The sequence below is a fragment of the Pseudorca crassidens genome, chromosome 6 (assembly GCF_039906515.1).
Source record: "Pseudorca crassidens isolate mPseCra1 chromosome 6, mPseCra1.hap1, whole genome shotgun sequence".
NCBI lineage: Eukaryota > Metazoa > Chordata > Mammalia > Artiodactyla > Delphinidae > Pseudorca > Pseudorca crassidens.
The window spans coordinates 133,293,406-133,310,681 of record NC_090301.1 but is presented as its reverse complement, the minus strand read 5'-3'; the positions used below and the strand labels follow the sequence as shown (position 1 = coordinate 133,310,681).

Sequence of the window (17,276 nt, the reverse complement as noted above, 5' to 3'; positions counted from 1 at the left end):
TCTACTACTCAGCCCTAAAACAGAATGAAATAATGCCTTTTGCAGCGTTATGGATGGACCTAGAGATTATCATACAAAGTGAAGTAAGTCAGACAGAGAAAGACACATACCACATGGTATCACATATGTGGAATCTAAAATACGATATAAATGAACTTATCTGTGAGACAGACTCACAGACATAGAGAACAGACTGGTGCTTGCCAAGGGGGTGGGGTGTGGGGCAGGGATGGATTGGGGGTTTGGGGTTAGTAGATAAATATTGTTACCTATAGGTGGATAACCAACAAGGTCCTCCTGTAGAGCACAGGGAACTATATTCAATATCCTGGGATGAACTATGATGGAAAAGAATAGAAAAAAGAATGTATATATGTGTATAACTGAATCACTTTGCTGCACAGCAGAGACTATCACATTGTAAATCAACTGTAGTTCAGTGAAAATATATTAAAGAAAAAAAGGAGATTCAACACGTGCCACAGTGGATGAACCCTGGGGACGTTAAGTGAAGTCAGCCAGCCACAAGACAACAGACACTGTGTGATTCCACTCACACTAGGTCCCCAGAGGAGTCAGATCCATAGAGACGGAAAGGAGAGCGGCGGTCGCCAGGGGCCGGGGGAGGGGGAGAGGGAGTTGGTGTTCAATGGGGACAGTCTCAGTTGGGGACGATGGAAAGGGTTGTGGGGATGCACGGTGGTGGCACACTCAATTGTGCACTTAGCCGTGGTTTAAAATGGTAAATTTTATGTCATGTGTATTTTGCCACAATCAAAAAGGAATTTGTGGCGCTTACAATACCAGGACCTGCCTGCGCAGACGCAGTCGGCAACATCATCCGTGTGCATTTACCACCATGGGCCTGGCAGCCAGCTGACCTGTATGTGTGGAAGACGAGCCCACCAGATTTCTTTAACCTCTTGAGTAATTCAGACTCAACAGTCAGCCTCACTGGCCTGTGGTCCTCAGCCTGAGCAAGAGCCGACTGAGAAATCCCAGCCCTTTTCCCCGTGTAACTACTTTTTAAAGAGCCTTGTTTTCCTAAGGCCTATAATTTTGCTTGCCTCCAGGGTACCCAGGAATTTTTTTTTTTTTAAATTAGCAAAGAGCCTCCTTACAAGCGTCATGATCTGCACAGGCCAAGTGCAGACAGGAGGCTGACGCACTCTGGCAACCAGGTCTCATGTGTTGGCATGGGCATCCCGGGGGCCAACGCACTTGGGGTCCGTAATGCATATTGAGAGCTGGAGCATTCACAGACCCACAGGAGTGTCCACTGTGGGCTGCCCGCAGGACGGGGCTCTGTGGCACTTGGCCTGCCTGAGGCTGGCTGCAGCCGGGAGCTGGCCCTGCCTCCACAGACAGTTCTAGGTCAGTGTCTCCAGCGTGGGGGGCCGCAGCGTCCGGAGGCCGTGCCCCGGGGCTGCGGGCGCCACACCCGGCCAAGGCCAGGACGGGCAGAAGCCTGTCGGCTCTGTCAGCCCTGATTTGTGGCCAAGTCTGTCATCTCCCCGAGTTCAAAGAGCGCTTAGCTGCTTGTCTTTGTCAAGAGCGCAGCTGGGGGTCTTTTATGTGAAGGATGTAGGGTTCCCGGGCTGACTTTGATTATTTATTCATCCCCCTTTGTGGGTGTGTGATAGCCAGGCACCCCGGAGCCCCCCTGTCCTGAGCGCTGTTGCTCTGAAATTCATTGAGCTTTCAAGCCCTTTGAAAAGTGCTTTTCGAGGGAGGGGAAAAGTTTTTGAAGTCCTGTTTCTCTCTCCCCTCGCAGTGCCGACTCATCTCCTGCCACCGTTCCACGCCCCCTTCCCGATTGACATGCGACACCAGGAGGGAAGGTACCATTACGAGCCTCACTCTGTGCACGGTGTGCACGGGTAAGTCCGCCCGCCGCCCCAGCCTCCGTCCCTCTGGTCCGAGCTCCTGATCAGCGTCGTCCACCTCTGTCACCCTGGAGTGCGCTGACCCGGTGTGAAGGGGGACTGTGGGGTGTGAACCCCAGCTCCCCTCTGGTTACCTGAGAAGGAAGCGCACCCATCTGCCACATCACGGCTTCCAAGGATGCAGGGGGTCCTGGTGTGTCCACAAGCGCCCTGAGGCTCTTCCCCCATCCAGGCAGTGAGGACGCCCTGCAGACCAAAGTCCCCATATAAGTACCGTGACTTTGGATCGACGTTGTCCCAACATAGTCATTCATAGTGCCCCGCCCCCCTTTCATGCTCTCAAGTATCCCAGTTTGGACAGTGAATTACAGGGTAACCCTACTGATAAGGACACGCTCAAGGTTATTCTTTGGGGCCTTTCCTACTCCCTGCTCTAACACCCCCCCCCCAGTGAAGACTTGTGTCCCCTGTGTGTCTCTCTCCAGACCTGTTCCTGCCCCTCTCCACTCCCACCCAGGGTCTCGGAGCCCGTAGCTGATGTCACTTTTCTTGGTCTTTATGACTCCAAGACTTGACCCCTTGCTACCTCATCCATTTTGCTTCCAGGAGAGAGGCTGAATCCTTCACCCCACCCCCTGTATCTCCACTGCGCCCCACACCCGCCTCTCGACCCAGACACCTGACCTGTCCATACCAAGCTGCCGTTATGGTTCTAGCCCACCTGTACCTGGGTCTCAGCCCCTACTGCCCCACCTGCCTGGAACGGCCCCTCCTCCTGACCACCTCCTCCAGAGTCCCGAAGCCTCAGCTCAGGGGCCACCTCCTCTTGGAAGCCCACCCTGAGTGGGGGTCCTTCCCTGGATTCCTACCACACTGCAGCATTGGAATGAGGTGTCTTCACACTCTGTCCAGCGGGCTCTGAGCTTTGCTCTGAGAGCCATCGACACCCTCCATGCATTCCACCCATTGAAGACAGACCCCCACTCCCTCTCCCAGCTCCCGCTGGAGTAAAGTCAGTCAAAACTCACTGAGACCCCACTATACTCAAAGCCCTGTGCCTGAGAGGGGGGCAGGTGACTCCTATTTTGGGGCACCCGCTGCTCACCCCAGACAAGGCAAATCTGGGACTTCCGTGTGCTTTTTCAAGAGGTCTTGTATGTTGCAATAATCTCAGACATAAAACATTTGCAAAAATAGTGCAAAGACTTCCCGTATACCCTCACCCAGTTCCTCAAATGTTCACTTCTTACATAACCAGAGACTGGTCCAGTGTTATTAACTAACTCATAAATCTTATCTAAATTTGGTCAGTTGCCTGTGGATGTCCTTTTTTTATCTATGTTCAGGATTTAGCCCTTACATTTAGTTGTCATAACTCCTTTGTCATCTTTAATCCAGGACATGGCTCAGTCTCTCTTGCCTTTCATGACCTTGACACTTTTTCTTTTCCATTATGGTTTATCACAGGGTATTGACTATAGTTCCCTGTGCTATACAGTAGGACCTTGTTGTTTATCCATTCTCTATATACTAGTCTGCATCTGCTAACCCCAAACTCCCACTCCATCCTTCCCCACCCCCTCCCCCTTGGCAACCACAAGTCTGTTCTCTATGTCTGTGAGTCTGTTTCTGTGTCGTAGATAAGTTCATTTGTGTCATATTTTAGATTCCACATATAAGTGATATCATATGGTATTTGGCTTTCTCTGTCTGACTTACTTCACTAAGTATGACAGTCTCTTGGTCCATCCATGTTGCTGCTGATGGCACTATTTCATTCTTTTTTATGGCTGAGTAATATTCCGTTGTATATATGTATCACATCTTCTTTATCCACTCATCTGTTGATGGGCACTTAGGTTGCTTCTGTGTCTCAGCTATTGTAACCAGTGCTGCTATGACCATTGGGGTGCATATTAGAGTTTTGTCCGGAAATACGCCCAGGAGTGGGATTGCTGGATCATATGGCAGCTCTCTTTTCAGTTTTTTGAGGAACCTTCATGCCGTTCTTTGAAGTGGCTGCACAAATTTACATATGACCTTGAGACTTGAAGAGGAAAGGCCAGTTACTGTATAAAATGTCCTCGATTTGGGTTTGCCTGGTGTTGCCTCCTGATAAATTCAGACGATGCACTGGGGGGATACTCCCATAGAAGTGGTGCTGTGCCCTCTTAGTGCATCATGTCGGGGCCTATGACGACCATACTTCTCATCCCTGGAGATGGCTAACTTTGATCATTTGCTTACGGTGACGTCCGCTGGGTTTCTCCACTTTAAAGTTCATCCCTTTGTAATTACAAGTTCCTTGTGGGACAATACTTGGGTAATATGTAAATTCCTATTTCTCATCATATTTTCACCTACTCACTTGAACATCCGTTGTTGATTCTTGCCAAAAACAGTAACATCTAGTATTTGCCAAATGATGATTTTCTATTTCCGTGATTCCTTCCACATTTATTAATTGGAATTCTACTGTAAGGAGGAGCCGTCCCTTCTCCCCCATTTCTCTATTTATTTGATCATTTATCTGTGTCAAATCAATGTGTGGATGTTTGTCTTCTTCTGTGAGTTATACTGTATTGCTGTCACTATTTATTGTGTTGTTCAAACTGTCCCAGATTTGTGCATTGGGAGTCCCCTCAAGTTGTCCCCTGTGACATGTTGGGATCTTCGCGTTTTATTTTGGTGCATGTAGCTGGTTCTCACTTGACTAGGACCTGCGGCTGATAGGCCTGTGTCCCCCTGGTGGGTGGTGGGGCCGTTTCCGCCCTCTGCCCACCTCCCACACTTCTCCAGCTGCAGGTGGCTGAGACCACAGCTCAGGCGGCTTCTGGAAGGTGCATACTCTTAAGAGCTGGTAGATCACCCCAAAATTGCTCAGTTGGTAGCATCTGAGAATCCTATGAGTATCAAGGGAGCTGAGTCCCTTTCCAGGAAGGGGTTGGAGTGGCTGATTTTCTGCTTGAGAACTGTTTGGCTGGTTCCATGACACAGATCCTGAGCACGGCAGGCCTGCAGCGAAGTGCTCCTCGCAAGGGGCCCTGTGCTGGTCAGAGACATGCACACTGCTGAGAGCTCCCTGGAGGTGCGTGCAGGCAGGTGTGCATCACTGCAGGGGAGCATCCTGGCTCCCATGTCCCCACATACCTAGGGGCAACGACAGAGATGTAAGAAGACGTCACCATTGACGACTGCCGTTTCTTGAAATAACTCTGACCTTGTGGACAGGCTCTGCTGTAAACACTTCCTGTGTTCATCTTACTTAATCCTCTCAACCCTAAAAGATATGCATTTCATGTCAGCCCCACGTTACAGATGCAGGAACTGAGGCAGCACAGAGAGGTTAAATAATTCATCCTTAGGGCCCCCACTGAGGGAGTGAGAGAGTTTGAAATCTAATTACTGCCTCCTGAGCCCTGGCCCTCGGCCACATGCTGGCTTCGCTCTTGGGAGCACACGTATGACCACAGGTCCCCTGCATGGGTCCAGACGATTCCTTCATGAAAGCTCATCTAGCCCTTTGTTAGGGCACTGCCCCCAAACCTCTGGATCGGCCGCCTCCCCTGGGAGCCTGCTAGCAATGCAGAGTCTCAGGCTGCAGCCCAGACTTGCTGAGTCAGAGACTCTAGGATAGGCCCACCGTTTGTTTGGGGGTTTTTTGGTTTTGTTTTTTTAAATATATTTATTTATTTATTTTTGGCTGCGTTGGGTCTTCGTTGTTGCACGCGGGCTTTCTCTAGTTGCGGCGAGCAGGGGCTACTCTTCGTTGCGGTGCACGGGCTTCTCATTGCGGTGGCTTCTCTCGTTGCGGAGCACGGGCTCTAGGCGTGCAGGCCTCAGTAGTTGTGGCCCGTGGGCTCAGTAGTTGTGGCTCGTGGGCTCTAGAGCCCAGGCTCAGTAGTTGTGGCACACGGGCCTAGTTGCTCTGCGGCATGTGGGATCTTCTGGACCAGGGCTCGAACCCGTGTCCCCTGCATCGGCAGGCAGATTCTCAACCACTGCGCCACCAGGGAAGCCCTCACACATTACACACATTACACACATCACACACACATTACAGGCTCGAGATGCTCCGGCTGCAGGCAGGACCTTGGCACTGAGTCAGGGGCCCTCAGTACTGTCACTCCCCGAGCTAGTAGAGAGCTGTGGCCGGGACGTGGCCCCCACCCCGAAGTTTTCTCCAGGCTCTGCCATTCCCCAGGTCAGGACTGGACACAGGCCATGTCCCATCCCGGGGCCTGCTTCCCTCCTGGCCAGTGAAGGACAGAGAATGGGTGGGGCACCCAGAGAAGCAGGAAGTGGAGGTGGCAGGCAGCAGGGGAGGGCTGGCTCGGCCAGCAGGCCTGTGGAAATGGCCTTGTCACTCACTGGCCTGGATGGCTCTTTACTTGTAGGGCTGTCTCCTGCTGCTGTAACTGCCTGTCTCCAACTTGGTGGCTTAAAACGATGCAGATGTACCCTCAGAGAGCTGTGGGGGACAGAAGTCAGAAGTCAGTCTTCTGGGCCTAAAATCAAGGTGTTGGCAGGGCTGGTTTCCTCCTGGAAGCTTCTGGCTCCTGGTGAGAATCCATTTCCTTGCCTTTTGCAGCTTCTGGAGGCTGCCTGTGATCCCTGCCCCTCACCACACCGCCTTTTTGCCTCCTGCTTCTTTCTCACATCTACTTCTTCCTCATCTGCAGGAGTTTCCTCCCTCTGGCTCTCTTATAAGGATGGCAGTGATTGCTTCTAGGGCCCTGAAATCCAGGACCACCTTCTTGTCTCACAATCATTAACTCAATTCCATCTACAAAGTCCGTTTTCCCATAGAAGGTGGCATTCAGAGGTTCCCGGATTAGAACACGGACATCTCTGCATGTCATTATTCGGCTCATTTGTGATCACCAAGCCCCAGTGCCAAGTCTGGCATCACCCAGCAGAAGACAATAAAAGGTGTCAATCATTTGTGCAGGGCCTGCAGGGGCCAGGCTCTGCACTGCAGCCTGGTCGTGTGCTATTAGGTGCCCCTCCTGACGGCGCCGTGACATGGGGCTGTAGTATGCATCTTACCGATGCAGAGGCTGAGGCCCAGAGGGGTGCACTGACCCTCCCAGGTCACCCTTGCACGGTAGGCCTGCCTGCTTCCGCTCCAGTGTTGAGGGGCCCAGCACCCCAGCCCCCCAGTCCCCAAAGCCCGCCTCTGGCTGGGGTGCGCTCCCAGCAACTCTACGTTATCCTGGAGGCCGTTGGCTCCTGCCCGGGCCACAGGAGGGACACAGCACGTGTTCAGGGCTAACCTCGGGCCCTGGAAAGCCCACCCCTTCATCCCCCCAGGTGGGTGCCCCAGGTGGGAAACAGGATAAAGCCTGGGAGGAAAACGGGCCCCCTGGCTGTGGCTTCGGTGGTCAGTGTGGTCGGAGCCTGGCGCAGCGCCCGAGTCCTCAAGCCCCTGCTGTAGCCACTCCTCCTCGCCGGCGCCAAACACGTCTAATCACGCAGACGTTGCGCAGCAAATGACGTGCGGTGTCGTCTCCCGTCCTGTCGCCAGAGCCTCTGCGACTGCTTGGCGCCCGGGGCCACTGCCCATTGGCTCGCCTGGCCGCGGTGGGCGTGGCTCCGGGCGGAGCGCTCCGCCCCCGGCCCTGCCCGGGCACCTGGGCTTGAACCCCAGCGCTGGACGCAGCAGCCTTGGGATGTGACTACCTGACCAGCCTGAACGGATGAACCTCTTTTCTCATCTGTAAAAGCTTATGATAATAGTAGCTACCCCATCTACTGAGTTATTTGGAAAATTAAATGGGGTGATAGGAAGAGCGCGTTTAGAACAGTTTGGAAACATGCAGTAGATGTTAAGGAGGATTGTGATTACTGTCGTTATTAGAGAAGGAGGTTCATTGTGGCAGAAGCAGGCCGTGGCGTGACCTTGGAAGAGGATGCTGTCTGGGGGCCGTGCTGCGGGAAGGTGGAGAATGGGGATGGCAGGAGGAGGAGTCTCTTTTCCCCCCAGTTGAGGAATTTGGACTTTACCCTTTTGGCAACCAGGAGCAGAGGGGGAGTGGACCGGTTCATTTTCAGGGTAACCGTAGGAGCTGTTGAAGGAGGGGCGTGGGAAGGACACCGGCTACAGCTGTCGCTGTGGTTGGGACAGAGGAGGAGCCGGGCCAGGGCTGCCCGCACACCGGCCGACAGGCAGCTACACGGGGGTGGAGCAGGCGGTGGGTCCAGGGTGTGGGAACCCACCCCGTACCTCCCATCTGGACAGCTCCCTATTAGACACCCACCCCCCAGCCCTCTCCAGAGATACCTTCCTGGAGGTGCAAACCCACCACCGGCCTTGCATGGCTTACTAATGCTCAGATGGTTCCAGAAGGGTAAATGACACTGGATTCTTGGAGCGGCACCTGTCACCTGCATAAATCACAGGTGATGGGGAGACAGATGGTTGGGGGATGTTCTTGCTGGTCAGGTGTGGTTTTCCTGTGACCCTGCCCCCCCGTGGGGACGTGCTCCTGAGTCTCCGAGAGTCCGTTCTCAAGGGCAGGGGAGAATGTCCTGCAGTCTCTCCATCACCTGGTAACCGCTAGCAGGGAACAGCTCTTTGGATCCCCTCCTGCCCCTGCCCCTTGGAAACAGGCTCAGCGGGTAACGTGGGGACCAAGGCTGAGGCGGGGCACGGTAGGGCCCTCAGCTGGAGCCCCCCTACCTCCTTGGTGTGTGCGGGAGTCAGGGCTCCCTTGGCTGACCAACTCACGTGTTTGCAGGGAGGGTAGAAGCTTGTGTTCCTGGTGCAGGAGACTGGGTAGATCTCAACCCCTCATCCTGCTTGTGAGGTCCTTCCCATCCGAGCCCTGCCCTGGGGCTTCAGAGAGGACCAATTCCAACTGCTCGCAGCCCAGAAGGGTTAGAGACACCAAGTCGTGGAGCAGTTCTCAAACCTGGCTGAAAATCTGAACTAGGGTGTGTCTGAAAGATGCACATTCCCAGGCCCCGACCCCAGAAGTTCTGGCTCTTTCAGGCTAAGGCGAGGCCTGGGAATATGCCTGTTTATAGACACCCACAGGCCAGAGTTAGGGGCCACCCTGCTTATTTTATACCCAAGAAAGTGGGCCCAGAGCTGTGTTTTGGTTGTCCAGAGTCAGAGCTTGCAGGCTTTTAGGCCCATTCTCTCCATGATAACAACTCTGCAGTATGGGTGTTAGACATCCCCTGGTCCCGCCTCATCAGCCACTCACAGATGCCCACGAGTTGACCTAGATCTCTTCATATTCTCAGTCTGCGGAAGGAGGTGTGCATGCTGGAGGGGGGTGGGGGTGGGGGAAGGGGATGGCCACAGCATCTGAACCGTAGGGAGGACAGTCCCCCGCCGCTCTCCACTTGCCAGTCTCCATACCTGACCTCTGACATACACGACCCCCAGCACCTGCCTGGAATCTGGACCTGAGATCACCCGATCCTGAGCTGTAATTGGCGAGCAGTGCTCCAGCCGTCACAGCCAAGGCCACCCTGCATGGAGAAGGAAGGGGGCAGGGCTCTTGCTGGGGACAGATGGCTCCGGGACTTAGCCATCAGTTCTTGAAAAGTCCACACGTACTTCAAAGTCCCAGGTACTTTAAGGAGTGCCAGCTGGTGGGTGTGAAGGCCTCCGCTTCCCACCATCTTCTGGCCACTCCGTCACGCGTGTACATTGTCCCCCCACCCCCACCCCCATCAGAGCTGTTCAGGATGGCCGGACCCTACCTCGTCCTGGCAACTGCATATCAGTGGGGATGGTCCTCCCCGCTTCCCTCAAGAAGGTAGTTTCTTGGCTGTTGCTGGCTGAGCTCATGAACGGTCAGGTCTGAGGGGATTTGAAGATGGCTTTTGCCAAGGTCAGTGTTCCATCAGAACGGCACCGGCTCGTCGTGAGAGTAATAAACACGCAGTCGGCTCGGCTTGCGACTCACCTGCGTCGTCCTGGGCCCCTGACGATTCTGTCCTCAGCCAGCCACCGAGGGGAGCAGAAAGATACATGAAGATTTTCTTCTTGATTCTTGGCCCAACACGCCAGGTTCACGGTTCAGAGAGGACTGGCTTTGTTTGTGTTTCGAGAAGACCGTTCTCTGCCCTCTGCAAACGTGCGTGCTTTTGTCAAGCGACAGATGGAAGAAAGGAGGAAACTTCCAAAGGGCATGTTTGTCCGCCTGGATCCCGGGCCAAGATGCTGGGGGGGCTCCCGGTCGCCCACCAGGGGCCTTGTCCTCCCCTGCCTCGGCCCACACTGCCTCTCCGTCTCCAGGGAGCGCTCCTTAAAAGCCACGTGGCTGACCGCATCTTCAGAGGAACTGCTCGGCAGGTGGATACGGAGCCCAGAAAAGCCCAGGACTGTGCAGTTTGTAGGGCAGCTCGCCCTCCTCCCTCGGCTGTCTGAGGGCCGAGTGACAGATAGATGTGGAGCCTTGGCTCCCGGTGATGGGCGTGGCCCTCAGAGAGACCTCCAGGCACGTCCCTTCCTGTCTCTGGGCGGCAGGATGCTGGGCTCAGACTAACTGAGATGCAGCCATGGCAGCCTGTGTCCAGCCCTCTGGATTATGTCACCTGACCCTCATCAACACCACATAGAAAGGCAGCATGTCACTCCCGCTGGATATGTGGGGAAACTGAGGCACGGTGAGGGCGACCGCTGTCTCCAGGGACATTCTGCTAGTAAGTAGCACAGCGGGGACTTGAACCCGGGTAGCTTGACCCTAGAGGGCTCTTCTCCCCCCCGACCCCTCTACAGAAGCCTCTCTCCTGTGAGAGCTTCAGATCCCCAGCTCCAGGATCGTGCTCAGCGGCGTGGGTCGGACAGCTCATTTATAATGGAATCCGCCCGTAAAAGTTTAATGAGGAGCGTGTCTGATAAGGCGGCCCACTCTTTGATCTTTGCTGAACAGAGGCCCTCGCAGAAGGGTTGCTGCCTGACTCTGGGCTTTGCAGAGCGCCCGTGTGGTCAGCCAAGGGCAGGAGGGTCCCGGGAGTGAAGCAAATCTTGATGTGCAGAAATGAGGCGGGCCTACAGCAGGGGAGGGTGCACAGAGCAGGCGTGGGGAGGCACTGCCCGGTGGAAGGGTCCTACAGGGTTGAGAGGTGATCTTTCTGGTTCCCCTCCGGACCCGCTGGGCCCCGGTCATCTTGGGCAGTTCCCATCCCACACCCCCAGGATGTAGGAGAACAGGGTGGGGCCAAGGTTCAAGTCCTATGCCATCTATATACCCTTGACATCCTTGGGCTGGCTGTTAACCTCCAGAGCCTCGGTTTCCCCATCTCTAAAATGGAGACAAAACAGTAAGCCCACATGGGGCGCTTGTGAGAATTAGGTGAGTGAGTGAGTATAAAGCACAGAAGACAGGTCCTGGTGCCCAGTGATTGCTGGACAATGGCTTGCTCTTTCCACTCTCCTTTTGACACCAGAAGGAAACCCACATTTCATTCCAGGCACTCTGCTGGGTGCTGGGCAGATGATATTAGATCCAGTCCTCTCAATGCCCTGTAAGGTGGGTGATATTCTCCCCCATTCATAGAGCAGAAAATTGGAGCTTTCCAGAATTTAAGGGCTTGCCAAGATCACTCAGCCAGAAAGTGAGATCTGACCCTCAAGCCTGAGCTCTTCTCTATGCTGTGATTATCCTTGGAGAGGAAGAGGCATCTCATTGTAGGTCTTAGGGCTACGCTGTGTTATCTTTGCTGTAATCAATCCAAAGGAATTAATCACTAACAGTAAAATTTCAGGTGTTGGTGGACAGATTGGCCTTTGTGGGGGTGGGCGGTCTTTTCCCACTCTCCGAGTCCGTGTCATTCACTCCGGGTGGAAGCTGCTGCCGGTGCCCAGAATGCATCCATTTATTGAGCCTAATTCATTCTTGCTGGATTTTTCTGTGTCCCAAGTGCTGTCACTCGGGGTCACTCCTGCCAGCCTTGGTCCGCACTGGCTGAGAGAATTCATGACCAGTGCCCTGCCCCAGAGTCCTGTTGCAGCCATTCTCCAAGCCTCCATCAATGCAGCCAGCATTGCTACACCAATTATGTGCCCTAGGGCCCACGGGGAAGAAATATGTCTGGCACCGTGTGAGCTCCTTCCTTCATTTTCCCCTTCCAGGAGCTGTATTTCTGAAATGTGAACTTGACCTGTCCCACACAAGCAAAGTAGCGTTTACTTGTTGCTTCACTCAGTGGGGAAGTTCTTAGCACTTGTTCATTTCACGACACTCACCCAGTGCCCGTGATGTGCCAGCCTTGCACCGGGGATATGGTCCAAGGTGGTGTAGTCTGGGTACTCACAGACAGCTCGTGGCCTGGGAGGGGGAGTGGGGGAAATCGAACGGTTACAGAGTGGTGTGCAGGTGGGAGAGGAGGGGTCGGGGGAACCCAGAGCACCAGGAAACCAGGAGCGGAAAGCATGTGTCAGCAGGAAGGCACGGAGGCCTGCCTCTGCCCATCCCACTGTTAGCCCCAGAGTTGCCCTTGTTCCAGTGAGGGGCCTCGACTCCCGGACACTTTTCGAAGAACACACTAATGGACACCAAAGCTGGGTAGAAATTGATAGCCCACCCCGCTCTAAGAAGACGAGATGTCTTATCTAAACTATTTGGGATTATCCATCTCATTTTGACAGGCATCCAGGAAAGGAAATTCCTCACACCGCGTTGGCTGGCCAGGCCAGAGTGGAAGAATTCTCACCGTGGAGGAGTTTCCCTGCGTGTAGCCCACCCTCCGCCCAGGCCTGTTCTCCTTGCTTAAGCTCAGACCCCTAGGGAAGCCTAACAAAGCCCCTCCCCCGACCCCAAGACCAAGTGTCTCACTCCCATCCGTGGCTCCCCCTGCAGCGCCCTGCATTTTGCCCTGTGATGGGACCGTCCCCATACGGCCGTGACTTTCTGGAAGATTCTTCTCAGCTGTGCTCAGCCAAGGGTGTCTGCTCTTACAGATGCAGGACCCACATACCCGGAGGCTAGCTCACACCTCAGGTACCTGGACGGGGGATGGCTAATCGGTGCGGCTCCCCAGACAGGTGGTTGGAGCCCACCACCTCCCCTCCACCCCCCAGCTCTGCACAAGTCATCCCTTTGCTAGGAGAAAAGGCTCCTTGATGACTTACTCTTGTTTTTTCTGCTTTTTTGGGTTTGTATGTTTGAAAACACTGATCACATTCCCATCCTTGTGCTCCGAGAAGAAGAAAGTGTGATAAAGGGTGGGTGACTGAATTAACCCCCGTTGCCTGTGTGGCTAGAGCTTAACCAAGTCCATCTGTATGGCCTCCTTTGTAGGTGCAATTTTATAACCTAATTTCCCTACCAAAACATCAGTGTTTACTTAGTAAGAAATCTGCTCTTCATCAGCTGGACACAGTGATTTCTTTATTATGGGTCTGCCCTGCTCGGGGAGTGACAGCTGAGAGCTGGTGCTCAGCTAGGTCTGGCGGAACGTGCATGTCTGGGATAGGAACGGGGTGAGTGGAGGGTCGGAAGGATTGCATGTGTATACAGATGTGTGTCGGTCGCAGAGCAGGGTTAGGGTTAGGGTTAGGGTTAGGGTTAGGGTCTGGGGCTGGCTGGGAGGGAAGCTGGCAGCAGAGAGTTGGCTGGGAGGGAACCTGGCAGCAGAGAGTTGGAGCGGCCAAGATGAGCCCACTGGGTGACCCCGGAGACAACCACTGGACGCTCAAACCCTTCTAGCAGCCCACACAGGTTCTCCACAACAGCCCTGCGGTCTCTCCACTCCCCACCCCAGAACCCCCGTCCGCTCGGCCAGTTTCTAACCAGAGGCCAGCTTCTACCCATCCATCCTTTTTAAAAATCTGATCTTATTACAGTGAAGACGTACAAAAGGATAGTAAATGCATGGTTACGATGTAAAGAGTGTTAATGACCATTGTCCCCTGCTCTGCCTGGGAACGGGATGTGCCGGCACCTTTGAGGCCCCGTGTGGCCCTCCAGGGTCCTGCCCCGGGGCTCCCCCTCCACCACCTTCTGGGACTTGGAGTTATCACCCCCTGCGTCTGTAACAGTTGTACCTGATGTCTAACTCTTGTAATAATAACATTGTTTGGGTTTGCTCTGTGTGCTTTATATAAATAGAGCAATTCTATTCTATATAAATAGAATCATTGCAGATGGATTCTTGGGGAACCTGGTTTTCACAGGTCATGGAATGTTCCAGGGAATCATCCCATTGGTGCGTGGGGCTCTTAATTCGTTAATCCTCACTGCTCTGAAGCAGTCTGGACTGACAGGCACCTGGGATGCGTCTGTGCTTTTGCTCTTTTGAACATCACTGCAGTGAAAGCTCTAGCACCATCCTCCGGGACTCACGTACCACCCATTCCTTAGAATAAATGTGTGTTTGAGAATGAAATTGCTGAGTCATGGGGGAGTCACGTTTTAACCCTCCTCGATGTTGCCAGATTTTTTGCCGAGCCACTCCCACCAGCAGTGTTTGAGGGCTCAGCCTGCTCTGCACCCTTGTTATCAGGGTGGTGTCATCCACATTTTAATTTTTGCTTAAATGGCATCTCCTGTGATTCGATTTTTTTATTTCCCATATCACTGATGATGCTGACTACATCCTTTCATATGTTTCTTGGCCAATAATGTTTCCTGCTCGTGAAATGCCTGTTGAGCTATTTTGCCCATTTTTCTATGGAGTTGTCTTTTTCCTATTGATTTGACTAAGCTTTTTATATATTAAGGCTACTCATTTTGTGGTTGGTTATCTCTGGTGCAAATATCCTCTCCCAGTCTGTGCACAGTCTCTTTGCTCCCATGATGAAGTGTCTGGGTGACGGGAAGGTCCTGTTAAAACCCGGCTCAGGTTACCAACATTTGCTTCATGGTTTTCCCCACGTGCTCTCCCCCCACCCAGCTGTCTGGTCTGACCTTCAGCCCTAGGACTCTGCTACCTATTCCCCGATTTGACCCACCCTTTTTTCAGCTATTCTCCTGTCTCAAAACACCAAGCCTGCACCACTCACTGCCTCCTTTCCATTCCTCTGTAAGAGTCGAGGCCCAGCTCAGATGCCACCTCCTGCAGGAAGCCTTCTCAGATTGCCCCAGCAGAGTGAATGAATCCTTTCCTTCCCACCCCTCTCTCTGCTCCAGCACCTTGTATACTGTTTGTAGGCTGCAGTCAGTGTCCATGCTCCCTCCCTGATCCCAGAGGTCCCAGCATGGTGATTTTGTTTTATTGAAGTATCGTTGATTTACAGTATTGTGTTAGTTTCATGTGTACAGCAAAGTGATTCGGTTACATATATGTCTTTTTCAGATTATTTTCCATTATAGGTTATTACAAGATGTTGAATATAGTTCCCTGTGTATGCAGTAGGACCTTGTTGTTCATCTATTTTATGTATATCAGTGTGTATCTGTTAATCCCGAATTCCTAATTTATCCCTCCCCCACCTTTCCTCTTTGCTAACCATAAGTTTGTTTTCTGTGTCTGTGAGTCTGTTTCTGTTTTGTAGGTAAGTTCATTTGTATCATTTTTTTAGATTACACATATAAGCAGTATCATATGGTATTTGTCTTTCCCTGTCTGACTGACTTCACTTAGCATGATCATTTCTAGGTCCATCATGTTGCTGCAAATGGCCTTATTTCATTCTTTTTTATGGCTGAGTAGTATTCTGTTGTATATATGTGACACATCTTCTTTATCCATTCATCCGTTGATGGACATTTAGTTTGCTTCCATGTCTTGGCTCTTATACATAGTCCAGCGTTTGTGATTTTGTGGGGGTGTCTTTTTCCGAACAGCTTGTCATCACCACGGCCTCATGGACACTCATGCCCTTTGCTGAGATCTGTGCTTGGGAGGGGGGCTTCAAAGGCAGCGGGATGTCAGGGTTGACCAGACACCCCTCGTTCAGCACGTGTCAGTCAGGTTGGCAGCCACCTGCCCCACTTCCTGGGAGCAGGGTCCTGGCCGAGTCTTCCTCCGACCTCCGGCTCCCCACCCAGCATCGTCAGAGGCCCATACTCTGAGGCTGGCAGAGGGAATGATGCGTGACCACAGGAACAAAATCCGTGAATGGCCGGCTGCTTTGGTCCAGCTCCTGTTGACAGGTGTCCTTTTTGCTGGTTTTCAGAGCCTCACCACGTGGACAGGGTGCAGCCCAGATGCACCAGAATGTGCAGGTTGGTCTCTGATTTGGGGAGAGGCAATTCTCCAGTGATTTCCAAGAGGATTCACTGTACCTCTCTTTACAGTTGCAAACCCCCTTAGTATATTTTGAAAAGGACTTGATTTCTGGAACTTTTAAAATTAATGTGTGAAAAAGGTGGTAAGCAACCTTGCCAAGGTACAGTTTCATATACAAAAAAAAAGGAGACAAGCAAGAAACAACAAAACCAACAAACAAAAGCCTTGAAGAGGGGACTTCCCTGGTAGCGCAGTGGTTAGGAATCCGCCTGCCAATGCAGGGCACACGGGTTCGAGCCCTGGTCCAGGAAGATTCCACATGCTGCAGAGCAACTAAGCCCGTGTGCCACAACTATTGAGCCTGTGCTCTAGAGCCCGCGAGCCACAACTACTGAGCCAGCGTGCCACAACTACTGAATCCCACGCGCCTAGAGCCCGTGCTCCGCAACAAGAGAAGCCACTGCAACGAGAAGCCCGCGCACCGCAATGAAGAGTAGCCCCTGCTCGCCGCAACTAGAGAAAGCCCGCGCGCAGCAACGAAGACCCAACACAGCCAGAAATAAATAAATAAGTTTATTTTAAAAAAAGCCTTGGAGAGGAGATTGAACTCCACCCAGCGGGGCGCGATGGAGCTCTGTTCCTATCTGCTCGTAGGCCAAGGGCAGCGGCCTTGCCATGCAAGGGTGCCTGTGAAAGCAGACACATGCCCGCCCTGCCTCCCGGGTGCTGAGGAGCCCCAGTTTGGGGAAGAGCAGCAAGGCCAGCTTTGGGGAATTCATTTGCTTTCTGGCACATCAGTGGGCCCGAGGCCACCTGCCCGGTGTGTCTGTGAAAGTGCATGCTTGGCCCTGAGCGGCTTGGCAACAGCAGAGGGTCCTGGCCTCCCCACGCTGAGCCCGCCGACCCCGCCCATGGCCCTGGGATCCTGGTGGGTGGTACATCTCAGCCCAAAGGCAGGACCGGTGCGTGCGAGCACACGGTCCCCAGGGTGGGCAGGGTGGGTGTGTTGGGGTGTGTGCAGGGCGTGCTCAGCTAAGCTAAGGGAGGCTGGTGACCGTGTAATCTGGGCGGCTGTCGGGAAGGCACGCTCCAGTGCCCTGTGACGGTGCCCTGTGACGTGGGGGATGGGACCTAGTGCTCCGGTGCCCTCCCAGCCTGGAGGGGAGCTCCTCCCTCTTCCTTGCCCACTGGCCACTGATGTAGCACCCACTGGGGGGTGCAGGGCTCCTCCAGGAAGTAACACGCCGGCCCTGTTCC

The 17,276-nt window shown here is 53.4% G+C and overlaps 1 protein-coding gene across 2 annotated transcripts in view; it reads left to right on the top strand.

Annotated features, from left to right (window-relative positions):
- GLI2 (GLI family zinc finger 2) overlaps positions 1–17,276 on the top strand; it is a 248,427-nt gene that overhangs the window by 181,038 nt on the left and 50,113 nt on the right. For both annotated transcript variants that reach the window (XM_067742345.1, XM_067742346.1), the window contains one exon: positions 1,775–1,880. In XM_067742345.1, coding sequence (XP_067598446.1) covers positions 1,775–1,880 — 106 coding nt within the window. The remainder of the gene's footprint in view (positions 1–1,774; positions 1,881–17,276) is intronic.